Here is a 22,645-nt window from a genome sequence, read left to right as displayed (position 1 = left end):
TTCCAAAATAAATAAGTTAATCTTGATGAACTAATAAATAAATAATTTTAGTAAGAATTAAAATTCCACAGTATGAAAAAAAGGCGACCCCTAGGACGCACTATAATAAAAAGGTGTCCGTATAACTAAATCTGTTCTGTTTTGGCCAACGAAAATGGTTTCGTTTTGATAGTGGTTCTGATTTAGGCTCTTCCCCCAGAAACAGAGCCAGTCAAATGTCAATAGTTCCTCAAACGTATTTGTTCAAAGTATGTTGCCATTGTGGTTATAATAGATTCTTCTGTTAAATACTTGCGGGATAACACTTGAGTTTTGAAATCTGCATGAAAGAAATGTGAAAAAAGTTCGTCTTTACCAGAATATTTCAAACTTTACTGATTTGTCAAGCAAGATTTTGGTTTGATTTCATTTGTTTGCTACATTATGTTCATCACTTATCAAGTATCTTCAGTAATGTTTTTTGTCATATATATATTCCAACCAGTGCACCACAACTGGTATATCGTGTATTTGTTTGATTTGGGCCAGTATTACATAATACTCAACAGCCATCCCTTAAACTTGTTATTAGGACCCAATTCTACGATTCGCCAATCTTGTCAATGTCTCCATTTTTCAGGTTTACGATAGAAGTAACTTTTCTCACCCTTGTTTTGACTTGGTACACAATAAATAATAACTGTAATATGTATTACATTAATCTCATTGCAAATCAGTATTCTGCAAATAGTATGTTTTTGTTTGTTTTTTAAATTATAGGATTTTGTTCTTGCACAATCAATTGTATTAGTAATTTTCAAACAAACAATTTTGTTTCAAATTATGTTGAACATTTGACTTCAGTGGTATTTTGTTTGTTGTAATTGAGTGATAGTATTAATTATTTATTTTTTACAAAACCAATACCTAAAAGAAAAAATAGTATGTTTCTTGGACCACATCGCCTAGAAAAAAAAAAATCTGATTATAGTTTTTTGATGTTTTTAATTTAATTTTGTTTATTAATAAGTAGGTGAAAAGAGAACATTTTATCTGGGCCCATAGGGGTGAATGTAGTTTTCTGATTTTTTATTTTTTTTAAAGGTGACTCTGACTACCCAGTTTTTGTTAGCACATTCCTTAAAATACAATTTTTTAGACCTAATGTTAAAATTGTTTATTTTCAGGGTTCCGTTGCAGGTTCTGTTCAAGCAACAGATCGGCTGATGAAGGAACTTCGAGATATTTATAAATCAGACAGCTATAAAAGAGGTATGTTATGAAAGAATCTAATGTTTTTAACTAGGCCTACTAAGACATTAACCACTTAATGCAGATATTGTCCATATATATTTAACCTTTAGACTACCGTATATCTTCGCCTGTAAGTCGATCTCGGCTATAAGTCGAGTCCCTAATTTCAAGCCCTGAAAACTTTTTTTTTTATTGACCCATTTATAAGTCGACCCATGAAAAACAACTTATAAATATTGAAGTATTTCTTATTTTCAGCACATAAGAACAATAATGTACAATATCTTTTTTTTTTTTGATTTTTTTTTTTTTACAAACTTCGTTTTTCACGTTTTGTACATCGCAACATTCCAATCAAACTACATAGCACCAAAACGAAATATTCCCTTAGTAGAGAGTGAAAGCTGTTTGACTGTTACTACATGGCACTGTACAGCATGGTCTTGTGCAAAGACAACAACTTTATTTATAAACGCTGATAACAGATCACTACGATAAAACTGAAAGTACATGTATCATCGGTTAATCACATGTTTTGCTGCCATATTAATACATGTAAGGAGGATAACTCTGGAAAGTACACTGGTTTTTGTACCAAATGATGTGTGTCCCTATTGCTCTAGTGAACTGCAGAGATCAGTCTATTTTAAGGGACAGCTCAGTAATATTCATGAAGTTAATCACCGACAAAACATTGTTTGAACAACCATTAATGCCAGTGACCAGATTTCAAAATAAACTCAGGAAACAGGTAGTTAGTATTGTTTACATTTTTGCTATTAGTGATGACTGTTATTTTAACTAAGTGGACTGTTGTCTTGGCATGTGAGTGAGATCGCACACCTTTTCGCATAACCAAAACCGTTGTAATGCCAAAAAAAATAGGTTATAAAAAATAAATGTGCCAAATTAACATATTTGAGTATAAATACAGGGCATACTTCAACAATAATACTTTACAACAAAACGGTAATATTTTTATTCACTTAAATAATTTATTAATACATAACATAAAGTTCATATTTGAATCGGTAAGTATTATTTTTGTGGGTTTTGACAATTTTTCTGATATTTTAGATCCGTTAATGTTGCATTTACTTACCAACATTTTTGGCCGGCTGTCCAGTATTTATGTCTATTCCAGATAACAGTGGTTTTCTGACCAGATTTTTTTTTACAAAACGAACTACGATTTATGTGATTTTTGTTGTTGGTAAAATGATCAAATTTATTATCAACTTAGCTGTCACGATCAGCTATTGATCCCTGAAAATGACCGCAACGTGCTGCCATTGTTGTCAAATGAAAATACTTGCCGAAAACCACTTTTTCAACTCAAAATTACAAACTATTTTCAAAACAAAAAGAAAATCTAAAGATACAGGAAGCTGAGCTGTCTTCTGTTTCCTGTTATACAAGTTTTTCCGGTAAGTGTCATATGCAAAATGGCAGGAAGTATGAATTGGGGAATGCACTGTATACAGTGTACAGTATGTTGACTGGCATGACGTTGTGTGAGATATCTCGCCTGCAGTAGTCAGAAGGATATATATATATATATATATACACACACACACACACACACACACACACACAAGATTCGCGGATCGGCAATTTTGTAAAACTTTTATTTTAACAAGAATTATGTTTGCACTTCATCCAACGCGTAGAACTGTTCATTATTATTTATATTGACTATGTTTACATGCACATTGTTATTAACAGCTTCAAGTCTAAAAGTGAAACACCAATTTTTAAAAATAAATAAATTGTGAAACTGACTCGCGTCAGCTATGGAAGAATTCATTATATATGATGGGGATCAGTTTGACTTTTCGATGTGCCGCCGATTCAAAAAAAAAAAAAATGGGGAGGGGATTGGGTGGTTTGAGGGATGGATGTTTAAAACCAAATTGGCTATCAGACTATTTTGTTCCACACAAGTAACAACTTGCTGCGATTCTGCAAATTCGCACCTGTCACTTTGCTGCGAATCTGTGACCTCTTTATCTGTCGGTTGTTGTCAACTGCCGATATGATATAAATTTAATTTTAAAAAAAAAAAAAAAACAACCCATCTTTTATGCCACAGCGTTGACATATTTTTTAAAAGCAGAATTATTAAATTATTATCCTAAAACTTATGATATTGATATATTCCGATTGGCATCTTAAATCATTCACTCTATACTGACTATACCCCCTTATATATATATATATAGGTGTGTGTGCTTCCCCACCCCACCCCCCGCCCTTTTGGCAGCTTCCTACGCCACTGCTGGGTTAGCCTAATATATTTTTTATTATGCTGTTCTAAGTCAAATTTTATATATTTTTCAATTGTTCTTTGAAGTCATTTAATATTTAGTTTTAATAATTTCTCTTAACTAATGGTTACACAGTAATTAATTTTTGAACAACTGGCCCGATTTGCATGCTTGGCAACGGTCGATTGAACCGATTGTCACATACAATGAAGGTGGCATGCTGCAAAAGTCACGTCATGATCTCTCTCTCTCAAACACACACACACACACACACACACAGGATTAGATCATACTGCTCGGGGAGATCAAATATAAAAAAAACGGAGCCCATGATTTTGTTTATTCAAATTATTGCATTGACTTTTTAAAATCACCCTTAAAAATGTAGTTAGTATTATTTAGCACAATTAATTTATTAATTTATATCCAAAAGATAATAATTATTGCGAAGACTAATCGTCGAACAGCGCACTGGCTAGTACTTAATCCATTATGGTGACCCAGACAATCTGTTAGAGCTGTCCCTGATACAAGACGCACGAGCTGCTTGAGAAATATACATTGTTTTAGTTTTGACTTGGGCAATCGGTGTGTGTGTGTGCGTGAAACCAAGTGAATATTTCCTTTTCTGAACAGATCAGGCCCTTTTTAAAGGGCCACTGTGGGCAACCTGGGGAGACATCTCAACACCAACTAGGTCCCAGTAACGAGCTACACTCGGCATACTAAGTTCAAAAATATATATAGCTCGCCATTTCCATTTAGGCGGACCTTTTAAAAATGCGTCAAATTTCCTACATTCAATTTGGCTTAATCCCTACGGGATATTTCAAATGCCACACCACCAAAACCACCTCCACCTGCTACCGATTGGACGTGCTACTCTCTTACACGTGCCAGTCCCCTCTCCCACCCACCACAACCCTTTCCTGTCCTGGACGGAGGAGCCAGCTGAGGCCGGCACCTGTGCCCATGACAGGCGTGCGCTAAAACAGATTGCTCTGAATGTGCACGTTAAATCCTATGACCTGACCTAACCTGATTATGAAAGCACTCTGTTTAAAATTTCAGTCAGGTCAAGTGATATTTAAATTGCACATTCAGAACAATTTTGGTTCTTATTGACGAACAAAATTTGAGACCACTGTCTGCATTTTTATTTTTGGTGAACCCTCTAAATTTGTGCCCAACTTTTAATCTAGTGTACACTTGTTTGGCTGAATTAGAATAAATGTATTGCATATTTCAGTCCATCGCATATTTATAAATAATAAAATTGAAGTGGAGATATTTTATTTTTATTTTTGGGGGGTGGGGTGGGGGAGGGATATAGCCTATAACAGTGATCACGGAGTGTATTTGAAAGGGGTGGAGAGGGTGGGGGGCATGGTGTCGGTTCATTGGCCTGGGAGATGAAAATAAATGTATTTCACAGTCTGAACCTGCTTCCCTGAGCAACGTTTGAATTTCAGGTGTTAAAATGTCACATTTCCGGCCTTGATTGATAGTAATATAGCGTTGGATAAAAATGGGAATGACATGGAATTTTACCCAAAATATACCAGATTCTTCTTTGTAGTCTTTTATTATTTAGTTTTTGTATTTATTGTAACGCCTGAAAAAAAGAAGAAAATAAATCAAAATATAAACCAGTAAAAGATTTAGCATGGATGAAATAAATCTTAACAAGTTTTCCAAAAATAAAATTGTATGGATCAAATTAACAGAGGGACTACACCGGGTCCGCAACAATAGCAGCAATAGCACTAGATACAACCTATATTAAAGTTCCTTTTGGAAATCACGCCAACACACATTTACATATTAACAAAGCAGCTCGCAGACGAAACGACTCATGATCGTTGGTCAAATCGGCGGTAAACATACATGTATAATGATATTGGTACAACTGGTGGAGAATACACATGCAAAATAAAAGCTCCAGATAAAATCTGTAACTTAAGTTCCTTTTGCAAATCACGTAAACACATTTATGTAACTAAGCATATCGCAGACCGGCGATCGTTTGTAAAGTTGGTGGTATAAACACACACTAGTGTGTGCATGTATGGCTACTGGTGCAAAAAAGGCATATTTCATTATGGGGTGTTTTCCCAAATCAAATTGAATGGATAAAATTAGCATATAAATATATTTGACATACAAAAAAACTAAAAATAATAGTGATGAAAAAAAACCGGAATATTTTCCCCAAATCAAATTGTATGGATTAACAAACAACAGTAGAGAGAGATATCTACAAAGACAGTCCTAGAAAAAGAAAATATACATATAGCTGTACCGAAGTTCTTTTTGGAAATCACTCCTACACACATTTATTTAACAAAGTTCGTAAACGACATGTAACCCGCGATCGTTGTGATCGTTGGTCAAATCGGCGGTACACGTTTACAGGTAATATTGGTACAATTAGTGGAGGAAACGGTAAATGGGTGTTAGAGAGAATACATCTGCAACAACAACAGCTCCAGATAAACTCTGTACCCATGTTCCATTTGGAAATCACGTCAACACACATTTATTTAACAAAGTTCGTAAACGACATGTAACCCGCGATCGTTGTGATCGTTGGTCAAATTGGCGGTACACGTTTACAAGTAATATTGGTACAATTAGTGGAGGAAAAGGTAAATGGGTGTTAGAGAGAATACATCTGCAACAACAACAGCTCCAGATAAACTCTGTACCCATGTTCCATTTGGAAATCACGCCAACACACATTTATTTAACAAAGTTCGTAAACGACATGTAACCCGCGATCGTTGTGATCGTTGGTCAAATCGGCGGTACACATTTACAAGTAATATTGGTACAATTAGTGGAGGAAAAGGTAAATGGGTGTTAGAGAGAATACATCTGCAACAACAACAACTCCAGATAAACTCTGTACCCATGTTCCATTTGGAAATCACGCCAACACACATTTATTTAACAAAGTTCGTAAACGACATGTAACCCGCGATCGTTGTGATCGTTGGTCAAATCGGCGGTACACGTTTACAGATAATATTGGTATAGTTAGTGGATGAAAAGGTAAATCGGTGTTAGAGAGAATACACCTGCAACAACAACAACTCCAGATAAAACCTGTAACCATGTTCCGTTTGGAAATTACGCCCACACACATTTATTTAACAAAGTTCATAAACGACATGTAACCCGTGATCGTTGGTCAGATCAGTGGTACATGTTTACAGGTAATATTGGTATAGTTAGTGGATGAAAAGGTAAATGGGAGTTAGAGAGAATACACCTGCAACAACAACAACTCCAGATAAAACCTGTAACCATGTTCCGTTTGGAAATTACGCCCACACACATTTATTTAACAAAGTTCATAAACGACATGTAACCCGTGATCGTTGGTCAAATCAGTGGTACATGTTTACAGGTAATATTGGTATAGTTAGTGGATGAAAAGGTAAATGGGTGTTAGAGAGAATACACCTGCAACAACAACAACTCCAGATAAAACCTGTAACCATGTTCCGTTTGAAAATTACGCCAACACACATTTATTTAACAAAGTTCGTAAACGACATGTAACCCGCGATCGTTGTGATCGTTGGTCAAATCGGCAGTACACGTTTACAGGTAATATTGGTATAGTTAGTGGATGAAGAGGTAAATGGGTGCTAGAGAGAATACATCTGCAACAACAACAGCTCCAGATAAAACCTGTACCCATGTTTCTTTTGGAAATCACGGCAACACACAATTATTTAATAAAGCGGCTCGCAGACGAAAGGACCAACGCTTAGCGATAGTTGGGATCGTTGGTAGATTCGGCGATGAACATACAATGAAACATAGTTTTGTAGGCACATTTTATTAATATTGACCGATTTAACGAATGAATGAATGAATGTTTAACGACGCCCCAGCACAAAAATACACATCGGCTATTGGGTGTCACAAATGGTAAGTACAACAAACAAGTATATGAAAACATTTATATATTTACGTAAAACCACTGTGTAAGGAGCTATGGGGTAAAAAGTACAATATAATACATAAATCAAGGTAAGTATATTTTAAAACTTTGTATAGAAGTGTTTTAAAAACTTTACAATTAATTCTGGATGGAGTTTATTTGCAACCGCACCATCCCAATCATCTTGCCAAGTCGAAAAGATATATTCATTAATATGAAATTTAAAATCACTGTAGGGGACACCAATATGGACACGGGGCAAGTTCAAAGCAGACTTGACAAATTTAACGAAGACACACACAAAAAATAAGTAACTATTATAACACATGGAAAGGTATCATAAAACATACTAATAGACTTAGCATGGATCAAATAGCATATATGTAATGTCGTATTTTATTGGCCAAACAAAAAAATTAATAAAATTTTTAAAATTATTACACCGGCGAACAGATTCGACATCACAGGCCCGTGGAAAATGAGGTGGACCGGTGTGTGTGTGTGTGTGTGTGTGTGTGTTACAGCCCGCCCCGCTTGTACTCGAGGACGAAAATGAATAAAGGTAAAAAATACGACTTGTGTCCCGTCTCCACACTGTGGACGTTGAAATCACCCGCTAGAAGTTGTGCAACCTCCCCCAGATATTGTTCCTACGGACCTGGAAACCTGCTCCCCTCCGACAAATAAGACAACATCCATAGCTGCCCGTGACAATCGTCAGTAGGCAAAAGCAAACATTATTATTTAAAAAAAAAAAAAATCCCATCTAACTTGCAGTATCCTTTTAAAAACATTTTTATTTTATTGTTTTCACTTTCTGTTTTCATTATTATTTATTTTACTTTTTTAAATACAGTAAACATAAAAACAGATTCGACCTCCCCTCACAAATGAAATGAACTTTCCTGCTGTGCCAAATATCACATACCAAAACCAAGCTTATTCTTTCTCTTCCCTCTTTTTCTCTCGATTTCACTTCTTTTGTTAGTGAAACGAAGAACTCTCTTTTTTTATTCTTTGCTTATTGTAATCGTTTCCCTTTGAACGATTTACAAGGGTTAATGGTCAATATAAATGTATTATTTAGTTATTATTTTCAGTGTAGTGCGAATGCTTTGTAAACATGTATATCGCGATTTTGAAAAAAACCCAAAAAAAACCAGTGAAATAAATATATATATATATTTTTTTTTTAATTCTAGACACAATTATGGTTAGTTTGCGTACTGTATATATTATATATATATATATCGTTTCTTATATATCCTTAACTTGAAACATATCAAGTTTTTCATACATTGTACATTTGGAACATATCAAGGTTTTCATACATTGTACATTTGGAACATATCAAGGTTTTTGTACCTTGAACATTTGGCACATGTACCAAGTGTAGACTTGGAACAAATCAAGCTTTTCATATATCCTAGACTTTGAATATATTATGTTTTTCATATGTTTGGACAGTATAATATTCCTTATAAATCCTAAACTCAACATATAAAGTAACTTATTTTATGCCATTTTTGTATTTAAGAATATCTAGAAATAAATTTAGAGGAACTTAAATTATTATTATTATAAAACTTTTTTTTTTTTCAGGTTTGTAAATGTGGAAAATTTATGCTGGATTGCTAGTGTGGGATGCATTCTATTTTATAATATATGCAAAGCAATGTGTTTTACACTACAGTTACATTTGTTTTATGTTTCAGAAATCTACACCGTAGACCTAGTTAATGACTGTCTTTACGAGTGGAGTGTTCGGTTAAAAAAGTAAGTTGTATCACAAGTATGATATACAGATGTTTGTTTGGTTTAACTAGAGCACATTGATTTGTTAAGCATCGGCTATTGGATCTCAAACATTTGGTAATTTTGACATATAGTCTTAGTGAGGGAACGGAGCAGGACGTATCCCAGTGGTAAAGCGCTCACTTGATGCGCCGTCGGTGGGCCCAGTGCACCATGACTTGTACATCAAAAGCCGTGGTATGTGCTATCCTGTATGGGATGGTGTATATAAAAGATCTCTTGCTACTACCGTATTTGACCGGAAATAAGCCCATGTCTTTGAATAAGCCCCCCTCCGTTTTGATAGCATTTAAGAAATTAGGCCCTCATTCGTAAATAAGCCCACCCCCAACTTCGTCACCTTATAAATAACACAAAATTGCAAGTTTGCTCAAAGTTCATTTAAAAGGTCATACCTCCTGCAGATAATTAAACACAAATGTAACACAATATTTTACCACCAGTGAGATTTAGCAGTCTAACAACAACAGTGTGTAACATTGTTTTCAATTTCATGCCTGCAGTATTTCTCTGAAGTATCCAAGCCCAAGTATGAACTAAAAACCAATGTCTATTTTTACCACCACACTGGGTCCGCAGTTAATGCTAATTAAGCAAATACCTTATTCTGATTGGCTAAGAACAATGACCGTAGATTGACAATTCTTTGTAGTGTAAGCTGGCTGCCTGTGTCAGAAATGTGTGTATACGCTATTGAGATGTTGTTAATTGCTGTTGTTTTAAGTCTTCTCAGCATTAAATTTTGGATGTAAATAAACAGCACTGGTAAGTAATTGTAACATAGGTGTGTTTCTGATAATTAGATACTAGTACAAAAAACACAATTTAATTAATAAACAATTATTATTTATTAATAACAAATGGAACACTAATTAATAGATGTGCTACTGAACGTTTTTTGTTTTCTTCCAAGTTCATTTAAGTATTGTTATTTATTTTAATTATTATTATTAAAAAAAATTTCAACAAAACTGGCCCCTTGTCTGGGAATAAGCCCACCCCATGCTAAGCTCACAATGAGTTGTCTTGGCCCCCTGGGCTTATTTCCGGTCAAATACGGTAATGGGAAAATGTTCAAATTATCAAATGTTTGACATCCAATAGTCGATGAGTAATAAATCAATGTGCTCTATTGGTGTCGTTAAACCAAACTAACTTTTTGATGAGGAAACCTGCTACATATGCACCTTCCCACAGACAGGATTGCACATACCACAGCCTTTGATATACCAGTCACAGTGCACTGACTGGACGAGAAATATCCCAATGGGCCCACTAACAGGGATCGATCCCAAACCAACTGCACATCAAGAAAGTGCTTTACCACTGGGCTACATCCCACCCCTAGACATACGTGTACAGTGTTACACAATGCAATTAGTATGTTTAATTTGTGTTTATACACACAATACATTTTTAAACAGAACATATACAGCCAGTAACAGGGATATAAATTTCACTAATTTGGACACAACAGGCTTTTTGAGCAAGCAAGGTCTTTTTAGTGCAGAGATTTTAATAATAGCTGGTAATAATGAGTTACAAATATTCAGAAAAGCTTTTCAAATTATTTTAATCTAATTACAGCATAACATTTGATTGGTTTTGAGGGAAATGTTTTAAGGTTAGCATGTTTGTACTTTTGGGTTTGCATATTTTGTGTACACCTTTTATTATCTCAACTTGGATGCAATCTAAAAGCTGTGAATATTCCACACAATACAAGTAATTTGTCGGATAATAGCCGATTGTGACAAGACACACATTTTGATTTCATCCGAATCATTGGTTGCTATGCAACGAGGCACACATATTGTATGGCATCGCCTTTAATGTAGTTTCAGAAACAAAAACACAAATTGCTGCCAATAACAAGTGTCCTATTTCACTTTGGGCACTGTTTGATCAAATTCCACCAGAATCTAGTTGGATTTCTACATCACAGAAATACATGAAAATCTAATTTGTATTCCTTTATCACATTGTTCTAGTAAATGATAAAATTAAATGGAAAGATGTTTTGTGTAATTGGTTTTGTTATTTTTTCTTTTCAGGGTTGATTCAGACAGTGCACTACACACAGATTTACAAACGTACAAAGAATTAGAAGGAAAAGATTTTATTCAGTTAGTTTTTACATTTAAAGTAAGTATTTTGAACAATTTCTTTAGTCATATGTTCAGGCTGATAATGAATGAAATTGTACTGTTGTTGTAAATAGTGCTTATGGCATGAAAATTGGTTGTGAGCAATAAACTGCTCTCCTAAAATTATATAGGAGAGCAATTTCTTTCAGTGTCAACTTCACAGTCATTTTGAGTAAAATAAATTAGCAATACCAGCATGTGATGAGGCGAGCTGTTTTTTGCCCCTGCGAGGATCGTTTTGCACAAGCATGAGCAATTGCTTGCAACAAACTATAAGGACTGTAAATGTGCTTTTCTTGGTTGCCTATAACTTATTTATTACATAAAAATCATAATTTCTCATTTAGAAATATTAATGCATTTGTGTAACGCTAACATACAGTATTATTGGACGGTTTTAAACTTTGACTTTGAAGTTTTATAAGTTTAATAGATAATTTGATGAAATATATTCTTCTCACCCAGAGCTAGCCTAGAATTTATCTTTGGTTCAGACCCTAATGAATGTTGGTTGAGACAAATTTAGTTATCTGTTGAGACAGAAATTAACCTGGTGAATATTTTTATTTCAGGAAAGTTTTCCTTTTGATCCCCCCTTTGTTCGAGTTGTGTATCCTGTGATATCGGGCGGATATGTTCTAGGTGGCGGTGCCATCTGTATGGAGCTGCTCACTAAACAAGTAATGTTAAAGTTTGTTTTGTTTAACGACACAACTAGAACACATTAATGTATTCATAATCGGCTATTGGATGTCAGCTATGTGGTAATTTTTATACGCCCGTCTGTGATGGGTCGTATTATGGTATGGTATTGTCTGTACGTCCGTCTGTTAACTTTTTCCTGTCCGGACCATATCTTGCATACAGGACCATCAAACCTTACATGTAGGAACAACTTGGGATGGCGGTGTGTTGTGTACTATTACTAGGTCACTGTGACCTACTTTCCACAGTCTACTGCACTAAACAGTAAATCTTTGTCTGGACCATATCTTGCATACAGATGTATACAGGACAATCAAACCTCACATGTAGGAACAACTTGGGATAGTGGTGTGTCATGTACTATTACTAGGTCACTGTGACCTACTTTTCACCGTCTACTGCACACAACAGTAAATCCTAGTCCAGATCGTGTCTTGCATACAGATGCATACAGGATCATCAAACCTCACATGTAGGAACAACTTGGGATGGTTGTATGTCACATACAGTTAATAGGTCACTGTGATACAAATAAATCAAATAATTTGTCTATATTCACATAATTAGAATTGAATCATACCCATAACAGATTCATTAATATCTATGGTTTTCCAACAAACTCCTGATGGGCGTGTCATGTACCTCACCGGTATTCTTCTTACATATAGTCTTAGAGAAGAAACCTGCTACATTTTTCCATTAATACCAAGGGATCTATTATATGCACAGACAGGATAGCACATACCATGGCCTTTGATATACCAATTGTGGTGCACTGGCTAGAACAAGAAATAGCCCAGTGGGCTCACCAGTGGTGATCGATAGTACACTGACTGCACATCAAGAAAGCTTTTTACCACTAGCTACGTCCGGCTCTCACTAAACAAGCAGGAAAACGCTACTGTGCATGTTCAGTCCAACAACCGGATTTAACGACATCATTGTTTACCTTGTCCAATACAAATAAAAATAATAATTTAAAAAATTGTAATTACTTACTTTGTTGTCAACGAATGTAAAATTCACACCAGGAAGTGAATATTTGTAACTTTTTTAACATCATCGATATCCATCCCATGTAAAGGTCACAAATGCAGAATGTATGGAAGACCACATCCGTCATAAAATTAAGGAAACAACAACACAACAGATTGTCAACAAAGCAAATGTATATGAAATATGAACATATCTACACGTTTTTGGTGAACATTGGTTGTCGACCAGCACCACTGTGTTCGAGATTAGAAAGTTCCACTTGCTTTTTTTAAGATACTTTGTAAACAGTTATGCCACTCTTGATGGCTTTTTAAGTAGTAAATAAATTTTCATGAATATAGGAAAATGGTTTTCTTGTGCTAACAACCTTTATAGGTGGCTGAAAAAAGAAGAAAAGGCGTTCTTCTACAAACAGGAAAAATTTGACTAATGTTGTTTCTCAATAACAATTGTGGATCTGACACAAACAGCCTTCCACTTCAAGAGTGCCAGTCATGTGATTTTTAACTAAATGTAGACAAAACTAATGTAGACAACAGTCATTACCGATCTGTCAAGTCTAGTCTTAATTTATACAGGTTTTAATCAATTATAACCTTGGGATTGATTTCTGTATGCAATAATAGAATTAATGCTACTGTACAATGGACAAACACATTTTAAAAACTTTTTCCACCCTCATTTTCTATTTTGATCGATCGAGGCTTGGTTAGTTGATACATATGCGGTGGTATTAAAGTTTGTACTTGCGCAGTGTGATTAGAAAGAATGTGGAAGTGATATGGGACGGAATTTGATAGTTTAGGATACTTTACCTACAAACTCATTTAATAATCTGTGCAAAAATATAATCTCTGTTCTGCAACAATATAATGTAACAATTTTGCTATAAATATAAAGTCGAAATGCTAATTTATTTAATATTATTTAAAATGAAATAACAATAAATTTTGAAAAATATAAGTTGTGATATCAGCATGCCAAAGCTGGCTAATTCGGTCCAGTGGGCACGAATGCTGTATTACATAATACCTACCATGTTATAAGTTAACTTTGGTATTTTGTTTGTTATTTATAAAAAAATTATTTGTTTGTTTTTTTAAACCTAAGGGGTGGAGCAGTGCCTACAGTTTAGAATCCGTCATTTTACAAATATCAGCAACATTGGTGAAGGGAAAGGCCAGGATCACATTCGGTGCTTCAAAGGTGAGTAGGTGTTAAAACGATATGCTTTTCCAGCTTCCTGTAAACAGGCTTTTTGTCACGTTCATCTTGTAGTGATATCAAAATAAAAGGAAGACTTTTCTGGAAATAACTTTTTTTTTTTTTTATGTGTCATTTATAAAAATATTGGTCAGAATATAAATGTAAAGGTAATACTTGTTCCTAAAGTTTGTTTTGTTTAACGACCCCACTAGAGCACATTGATTTATTAATCAAAGGCTATTTGATATCAAACATTTTGTAATTTTGACATATAGTCTTAGAGAAAAAACCAGATACATTTTTCCATTAGTAGCAAGAGATCTTTTATATGCACCATCCCACAGACATGATAGCATATACCATGGCCTTTGATATACCAGTCTTGGTGCACTAGCTGGAACGAGAATTAGCCCAATGGGCAGGGATCGATTCCAAACTGACCACACATCAAGCGAGCGCTTTACCAATGGGATAGGTCCAGCCCCTTGCTTGGTCTTAATAAATAAATGTGTGTTCAATGAAATTATATTAGCACATAGCACAATAAAAAAAAAAATCTTTTGTATCACATTCATCGACAGAGCTCTGATAACAATTTGTCAGACACCTGTCCGTCAGCCATCTCCAGCTTTCAAATAAGTTTTCCCTTAAAGTCTTTCCCTCTCAAACTTGGTACTTGGTAAAACTAATAGAGAGATATTTGAAAAATTTCTATCTCCTAGAGGTTTGATTGGATTGTCCTAAAACTTGGTACTGGAACTATCTTGAACAGTGTGTGCAAACTACCATATATTGCCATTTATTATATCAGGGCTTAAACTTAACGATGGCATCAATGGCAATTGCTGTCCTTGAAATATAAATTGCCAAAGGTAGGGAACATCACCGACAGCACAAAAGTGCCATCAGTAAAGCTACTCAATGATGGCAAAATGTTTACACCTGGTGTACAGTATCTACCAGTATATAGCATTACCACATTTAAAATATGTCTACATACAACAAAATAACCTTTCAGTCTTCTTTATTTGCTGCAAAAGTCTTATTTTTTAAATTGGGCAGGCTTTAAATTGTCTTCAGTGGGCCATTTCACCCACAGCAGTTTTGTTTTTAAATTGCGGTGGGAAACAAATTTTTAAGTTTGAACCCTATTATATACATAGCTATGAAATATATAGATCTACAGAAACCATAAAAGTGATGTTTGGTGAAAAATAATATTTTCAACTATTTTAGTTACAGTGAAAATATAGAAATGATATTTATACTTTTGTGCACAGGTTTATGATTATCTCCCTTGTAAAGTATTACAATCTAATTATTTAGGTCAGTATCGCTTGATTGTCTTTTAGTTTGATGATTAACTGCATCTGATTGTATTTGAAAACAAAAGGAGTAATTTAAACAATTGTAGCTATAAAAAATGGATATGAAGTGCAATGAGGGCACAGTATCTAAAAGTGATTGATTACGAAGACAAATAATGGAGACACAATGTCTTGTCATTGAGTGTCATTTAAAGTTAAACCCAGTTCTATTTAGGTTTTATTTTAGGGCTTTTTGGACAGTCAGATATGTTTTTATAGTAGCATTAATAAATAATTATTTAACAATTAAATAAGGTAATTTTTATTCATATTTCTGTTAAAAAGTCTATGGCCAAGTAAATTTTCTTCAAAAGTGTGAATGGAACAAATGATATGTTTTCAATAGAATAAGAGAAAATTATTAACAAAAAGCAAAAAATGTTGTCAAAAATTAGGAAAGATGCATATAATAAATAGACCATTTCATGGTGTTTTTTCAGTTACGATTTTTATGTCAACTTGTGATGTGTAAAAACTGCATTTTCATTCAGTGCTTAGCAATTCATAATTTTTTTATTTTTACACATCATTTGTTGATATAAAAATTGTATTAGAAAAAACCCCAAGAAATAACCTCTATGTATAATAAGCCAACTCTGTGGATAGGCCCATCCTTTAGTTTGCCTCTCAATATCTGATACAAAAAGGTTGATATGATGTATAAGCCATTTTAAAAACCGCCAAAAATATAGATATATCGATTAAAAATGTTGCATGCTACCAACATTATCTTAGAAGCTTAGAATGACCGACAAGTTTTCGTTAGTATTATATTTCTGTAGGCACCAATATTTTATTGTATTAATATTCTTAGACATTTTCTGTTGACTGGGTATTAGCTGACCCTTCTTCTCATGATGGTATTTAGAGATTTGAAATTTTAACAAATCAAAACTGATGTTTATTATTGAAAAGTTCAAAGACTATCTTCTACATTTGCATTCTTTTCAGAGCCAGTACAGTTTAGCCAGAGCTCAGCAGTCTTTCAAATCTCTTGTCCAAATACACGAGAAAAATGGTAAACTGTTTAGCCTATTAAAAAAATATACCATATAGAAATATTTAAGGTTTGGTCAGCCAGTCCAATTTTAATAGAATAAATATTGCTATAAACTGATATTATCAAAAGGTGTTTTTTGCATTACAGGAGAAAAACTATGAAACAAAAGTGAAATTTGAATGAAGCAAATGATCTGTTTATATAACAATCTACATAAAGTGTTCTTCTTCGTGTACTTCATAGTATCTAGCATGTGAACAATGTATTCGTAAATCACACATTTCTCTAGATTCATGCAGTTATTTCCCTTGTTTCAGGTTGGTTCACACCGCCAAAAGAAGATGGATAGACTGTTTTTTTCCTGTACATATTTATAAATAAACTTGTATATTACTGAAGCAACATAAGAAGTGCTTTCCTCATGTGGACAGGTCATTATTTTACACCATTCATGGCAATATTTGAAGACAGCTTACGATTCCGGAGTCTGGGCATAGCACAAGATAACTGCCTTGCTGCCCAACAGTAGATGCCTGCTTATGAGACACAAATAAGCACACAGGATAGATACACAAATCTAAGACTTATTTTTGTTGGTCAGTCAAAAAGGTCATCATTCAAACTGTACTTCCTCTCTAACTCTGATTATTTTCCATCATTAGTTTGAGAAATGTGATCTTTCCTTCAACATTTTGGGAAGTGTGATTTTTCAGGCTCCAGGGTTTTTCAAAAATGAAAGTCTGTATAAAAAGAAAATTATGTTTAACTAGGTCTTGTGATGATATACTAGTTTCAATACAGATTTAAAATGACGAGTGTCAACTTTAATAAAAAAAATATATCCTACTTTTCTACACCAAATAGCTGCTGGATTCAGTCTAAGTAGTTCTATAACCACAGGTCCTGCTGGCTCAAATGGAAATATGTATAATATTCAGTATCACTAGTGAATTATTAGCCTTTCTTTATTAACTGAACTACAACTATTTTTGTTGATTAGCTAGAGAAGATAAATCTATTGATACAAGTAACTTAACTTTAGCAAAATTTTCATCTTTTTCTGAAATGGCCATGATCTTTTTTCTTTTTTTTTTTCTTTCTTATATATGTGTCCACACAGAATATTGAATTAGCATAAAAAGCTGTACTTATTTTAGGTAACAGTAACATCTAAAACAAAACTTAACTTGTTTACTAAAGAAACATATTATAATCCTAACTATTACAATGCAGTAGTTAACAAAGTACTATTAATTATTTTAAGATTGCCATAGAGATATTCCATAAAATTTTCTCTCATATTTAGCTATTGATACCACAATTGGTATCATTTAGAATACCATACCCATCATTATTTATATGTGGCTAACCTACCCTGAACCCTACTACTTCAGAATTACTTGACGGGCCTTTATATACAAACAATGGTTCAAATTGACGAAGCCTGTTTTTTTTCTTAAGTGCAGGTGTTTAAGCATTGTAAATGCATGTAGTTACACGCATGTAAGTTTAAAACAGGTGTTTAAGCATTGTAAATGCATGTAGTTACACGCATGTAAGTTTAAAACAGGCTTTGTAAATTCGATCCAATATGTATAGATGTAAAGTACATTAAAGACACTATACTCAGTTTGCCACCATTATAGCACGTTTCCCATTAATAGAACCTTTTTAGAACACATTTTTTGTTTAGAAAATCGGTGTTTATATAAGATGTTTTTGGTTGTCCTGATGTTTTATAGTACATGTAGCACAAACTGTTTCAGTTACACAAAATGATATATATTAATAAAATGAAATTGTATGTACTACAAACATCAGGATGACCAGAAACGCACTTGATTTACAGACATTGATATACTATACAAGAAAATATATACAATTTATTACCCCATTAGTCTGGCATAGCGGGGAAAACATTCTTGATATTCTGCTTTGGATGATTTGACACTTGCAAACCAATGACCTTGTTGGTACTAAATATGACGTCATGATTTGGCAAACACAAAATGACATCACATGGTTTAAAGAGTTTATGGATTTCTTGTTTTAGTGGTAAACTTGTAATAAAATGTTTAATGCAATTCATTATATATTATTTTTTTTTATAGAAAATGTATAGATGTAAAGTACATTAAAGACACTATACTCTATGTACAAATTTGGCTTTTGAAAATTATCCGTGAACATGATTAAAATGCATATTTATAGCAATACTCCAAAAAGTGGCTTACATCGTTTCTATATAAATGTTCATGCATTGTTTATAAAAAAATAAAGGCTTTTAGAAAAGAAAAAAAAAAGCTGGGGTAATAAATAGAATAGCAAATTCAATATCAGTTATTATATTCTACATATAAGTTTAGTCATTTAAAAAAAAAGGCTCTACTAATCGAAAACATTACAATGGCAGCAAACTCGGGATAGTCCCCATAACATTTCTATACACTTGACATCCAGACTGTTGACTAAGACGGCCTGTTGTATATTTTGACTATTTGAGGCATGGTGATCGTCTAAATTCAGATTGCACAAGAATTGAGATGTGTTGCCGAAAAAGGATGCGGAACATTTAAAAAACATTTTCAAAACCATTGTTGTTGCTGTCTGTGAAACGGGTTGTAGTTCCTTTTGTTTTCATTGGCTGTACAAGATTCACGTGGGATTTGATTGGCTGTACACAATTCACGTGGAATTTGACATTTGTACATTTGATGTAGGTGAAAGCAGTGTGTTGATATTAATCCATGTGATTTGTTTGGTGAAGAAAATCTGTTTTTGTTGGTGCACGTACCAGTTTGTTGTAAATGACTTCTGCACAAGAGAAGCTCCAGTCCAAGATGAGAGTTCACTGAAGGAAGTGGGGACAGTTCTCTTGTCAGTGAGACAGTTGAGCATTGTCTGTAGTTATGGTGGTTGGATTGGAACATAAACAATGCTTACCTGCCAAACATATATATATATTTTCACAGTGAATGCTTTTGTGTGTTGTTATGCATGTTCTAACTTCATTATGAACAATTGCTATTTGATTCTGAGCAATTACAGCATGTTTCTTTACAATTATGAGTAAGTTGCTGTATGTTCTTACAGACAATTGCAGCTTTTTCCTATATGATTGTGAGCATTTGCCACTTGTTCTATATAATTGCAATTGTTATGAGTTCTAATAACGTATGAACTGTTTATGATATGATGGTGATAATTGCATATCCATAGCTGACAACCAGAACTGACTATGTCCAAAGTCAAGGGTATTAAGAAAAACAAGTTTGAACATTTAAAACAAAATCTGAAAGAATACAAGTTTATTTATTTATTCAAATTATGACATGTATGTCCTCGCCAAAACATTACATTAAAAAAAATCCAAATAGTGAACTAGTCTCATATTTGCCAAGAGTGAACATAACCAGTTCTGGTTATTGGCCTTTGATATGTTCCTGTATGATAATAAGCAATTGGTGCACATTCCTGTATAATTATGAGCAATTGCTTCTTGGTTTTCTGATTATGAGCATTTACAGCATGTTCTGATACAATTATAAGAAATTTCTGCATGTTTTTAGATGATTTGAGCAATTACAGTATGTTTTTAGATTATGAGAAAATTTTGCATATTTCTTTATCATTATGAGCAAGTACAGTATGTTCTTATATAACTGAGAAATTGTTGCATTTCTGTATTATTATTATTATAATATTATGAGCAATTGCTTAAATCTGTATAAACTTAATCTGTTATGTCTTATTAACTTTATTTAGATCTGGTAACAAATCGGTTACTTGGCTTATAATGGCAGCATGAAATGTTTGTAATAACTCAAACTTCTTTGGTGACAAAGACATTAACGTTTTTTATTAAGCAATATAAGTCTGACGTACGTAAACTTAAAATAGTTAATATTTACAAATATATTTTTGTGATTTGTGACTACCTAGGCCTTTGGGGGGTGGGGGGTGTCTTTTTTTCTACTTTTTTCCCCTTGCAATTCTAAAAATATTTTTACTGTAACAGTTCTTGTTTGTCATCGTGTAAAATTGCTATAACCATTTCAAAATAATGCAATATTTATTCCATGATAACAGTTCTTACTTGCATACTCTTAAAGGGATAAGTGAGATGCAATTCATTAAATGCATATTTTATAGTCTTCATACATTTTTGTTTTTTGGGTTTTTTTAATTCAAATTAAAAATTGAATTGTTAGAACATGAGTGTGGGTTATTTACGGGTGTGTTGTATACTCCGCAAAATACAATAAACATGTACAGTTTATCCTATATTTGAGGGTTAGAATTTTTTTTTTTTTTCTCTCTCTCTAAGTATTAAAGCATCAAGTGAAACCATGTATAAATGTGTTGTGGTCCGCCGTTAACTGGTGTAATACCTTTCACAGTGTACATTACCAGATTATTTTTCTAATTGAATTGTGTACGTTTCATTGTATATCGTAACTTGTTTGTGTCAAGGAAAGCAAGACAGTCTTATCTAGCTTTAATTTTTAAGTACTAGTTGAACAAAATCCAATGCCAACTTAACGTGTATTCGAAAGTGCATTCCCGAACAATGGAGAATATTTTCTTGTGGGTGATTTGAGAACAGGAATGCATTGGTGAACGAGTTCTAAACATCTTCAAGACTTTCGGAACGTGTTCCCTGCACCAGAATATAGTTTTAAATACTTTCAGCTTTCATCGTCTAGTAACTTTTCTTTTCTTGGGGCGGGACATAGTCCAGTGGTAAAGTGCTCACTTGATGATGCACTGTTGGTTTGGGATCGAACCCCGTCGGTGGGCCCAGTGGGCCATTTCTCATTCCAGCCAGTGCCCCACGACTGGTATATTAAAAACTGTAGTATCTGTTATCCTGTCTGGGATGGTGCATATAAAACTAATGGAAAAATGTAGTGGGTTTTCTCTCTAAGACTATATGTCAAAATTACTAAATGTGTGACATCCAATAGATCAATGTGCTCTAGTGGTGTCGTTAAACAAAAACAAACAAACTTTTCTTTTTTTGAATAAATGTAATTAAATTAAAATTGTAATTAGAATTGTCCGATTCCATATTTTATTCATATTAAAGTAAGCTAATGTTTTGTTTGTAGAAATCATGATTTGTACTTGGACATTGACACCAGACACATGCAACCACAAGCATTTGTTTCCATTGTGATGCTTTTAACATGTCATGTGTGTAGTCCAAGCATGCTGCCCTCAACCTGCTAGTCCTCAACCTGAGCTGTCTGTTACAGCTTGTTTATAGTTATTGACCTTTTCACAGTCATAAATACCTTAAAACAAAACAAAAATGTTAATAAAACATATTCCGTACAAAAATCTCTGTTTTTAATGTACGTTTATATGAGGGTGGAGGGAGTACCAAAGGGCCATGATTTGTATGTTCATAAAAATGGTCCCTTCATACAAATTTACCAGATTTTCCTTGTCCATGTTTATGAATTGAAGTTGTCTGTATTGCATTAAGCAAAAACATTACAGTGATGTACAACTCACTATTGGTAAATGTAGTGCAGTAGTAGTATATTTGATCATTTGTATACTAGCAATACTTCAATGCAAAACATTTCCTACGGATATTTGAATTAAACAAACAATAATTAAATTTTCCGTTACATTAATTACAATTTAACATTATCCCATTGGTCCAGCTGTAGGAAGTAGAGGGTTTGTTCTTTTACTTATCGATGAAGGTATAAAAAAGTGTCATTGTTTAGAACCAAGAAAATAATTCAGAATGTTATTATTAGTAAGTATGTTTCAAATTTAATTATACGGATTGTCTGTTATTTCTTTTATGTTCATCTGTGTATGAATTTTTTTTTAAATCATTGGCCAATTTTTTTTTTTTTAATTTTCATACCCCGATGATGAACGTAAAAGAAATAACAGACAGTCCTTAATAAACACAGTATAATTGCACTTGGTGT

At 33.6% G+C, this 22,645-nt stretch overlaps 1 protein-coding gene across 1 annotated transcript in view; it reads left to right on the top strand.

The window, feature by feature from the left end:
• The window catches only part of LOC121383140 (ubiquitin-conjugating enzyme E2 Q1-like), a 36,745-nt gene extending 15,224 nt beyond the window's left edge, over positions 1–21,521 (top strand). The window contains exons 6-12 of the mRNA XM_041512962.1: positions 1,167–1,251; positions 9,171–9,231; positions 11,325–11,415; positions 11,990–12,097; positions 14,229–14,324; positions 16,643–16,709; positions 17,009–21,521. Coding sequence (XP_041368896.1) covers positions 1,167–1,251; positions 9,171–9,231; positions 11,325–11,415; positions 11,990–12,097; positions 14,229–14,324; positions 16,643–16,709; positions 17,009–17,040 — 540 coding nt within the window. The 3' untranslated portion in view covers positions 17,041–21,521. The remainder of the gene's footprint in view (positions 1–1,166; positions 1,252–9,170; positions 9,232–11,324; positions 11,416–11,989; positions 12,098–14,228; positions 14,325–16,642; positions 16,710–17,008) is intronic.
• Positions 21,522–22,645: the final 1,124 nt, after the last annotated feature.

This window comes from Gigantopelta aegis, chromosome 2 (genome assembly GCF_016097555.1).
Source record: "Gigantopelta aegis isolate Gae_Host chromosome 2, Gae_host_genome, whole genome shotgun sequence".
Classification (NCBI taxonomy): domain Eukaryota; kingdom Metazoa; phylum Mollusca; class Gastropoda; order Neomphalida; family Peltospiridae; genus Gigantopelta; species Gigantopelta aegis.
Note: the sequence above shows the minus strand (reverse complement) of the source record. Positions and strands in the feature narration are given on the sequence as shown.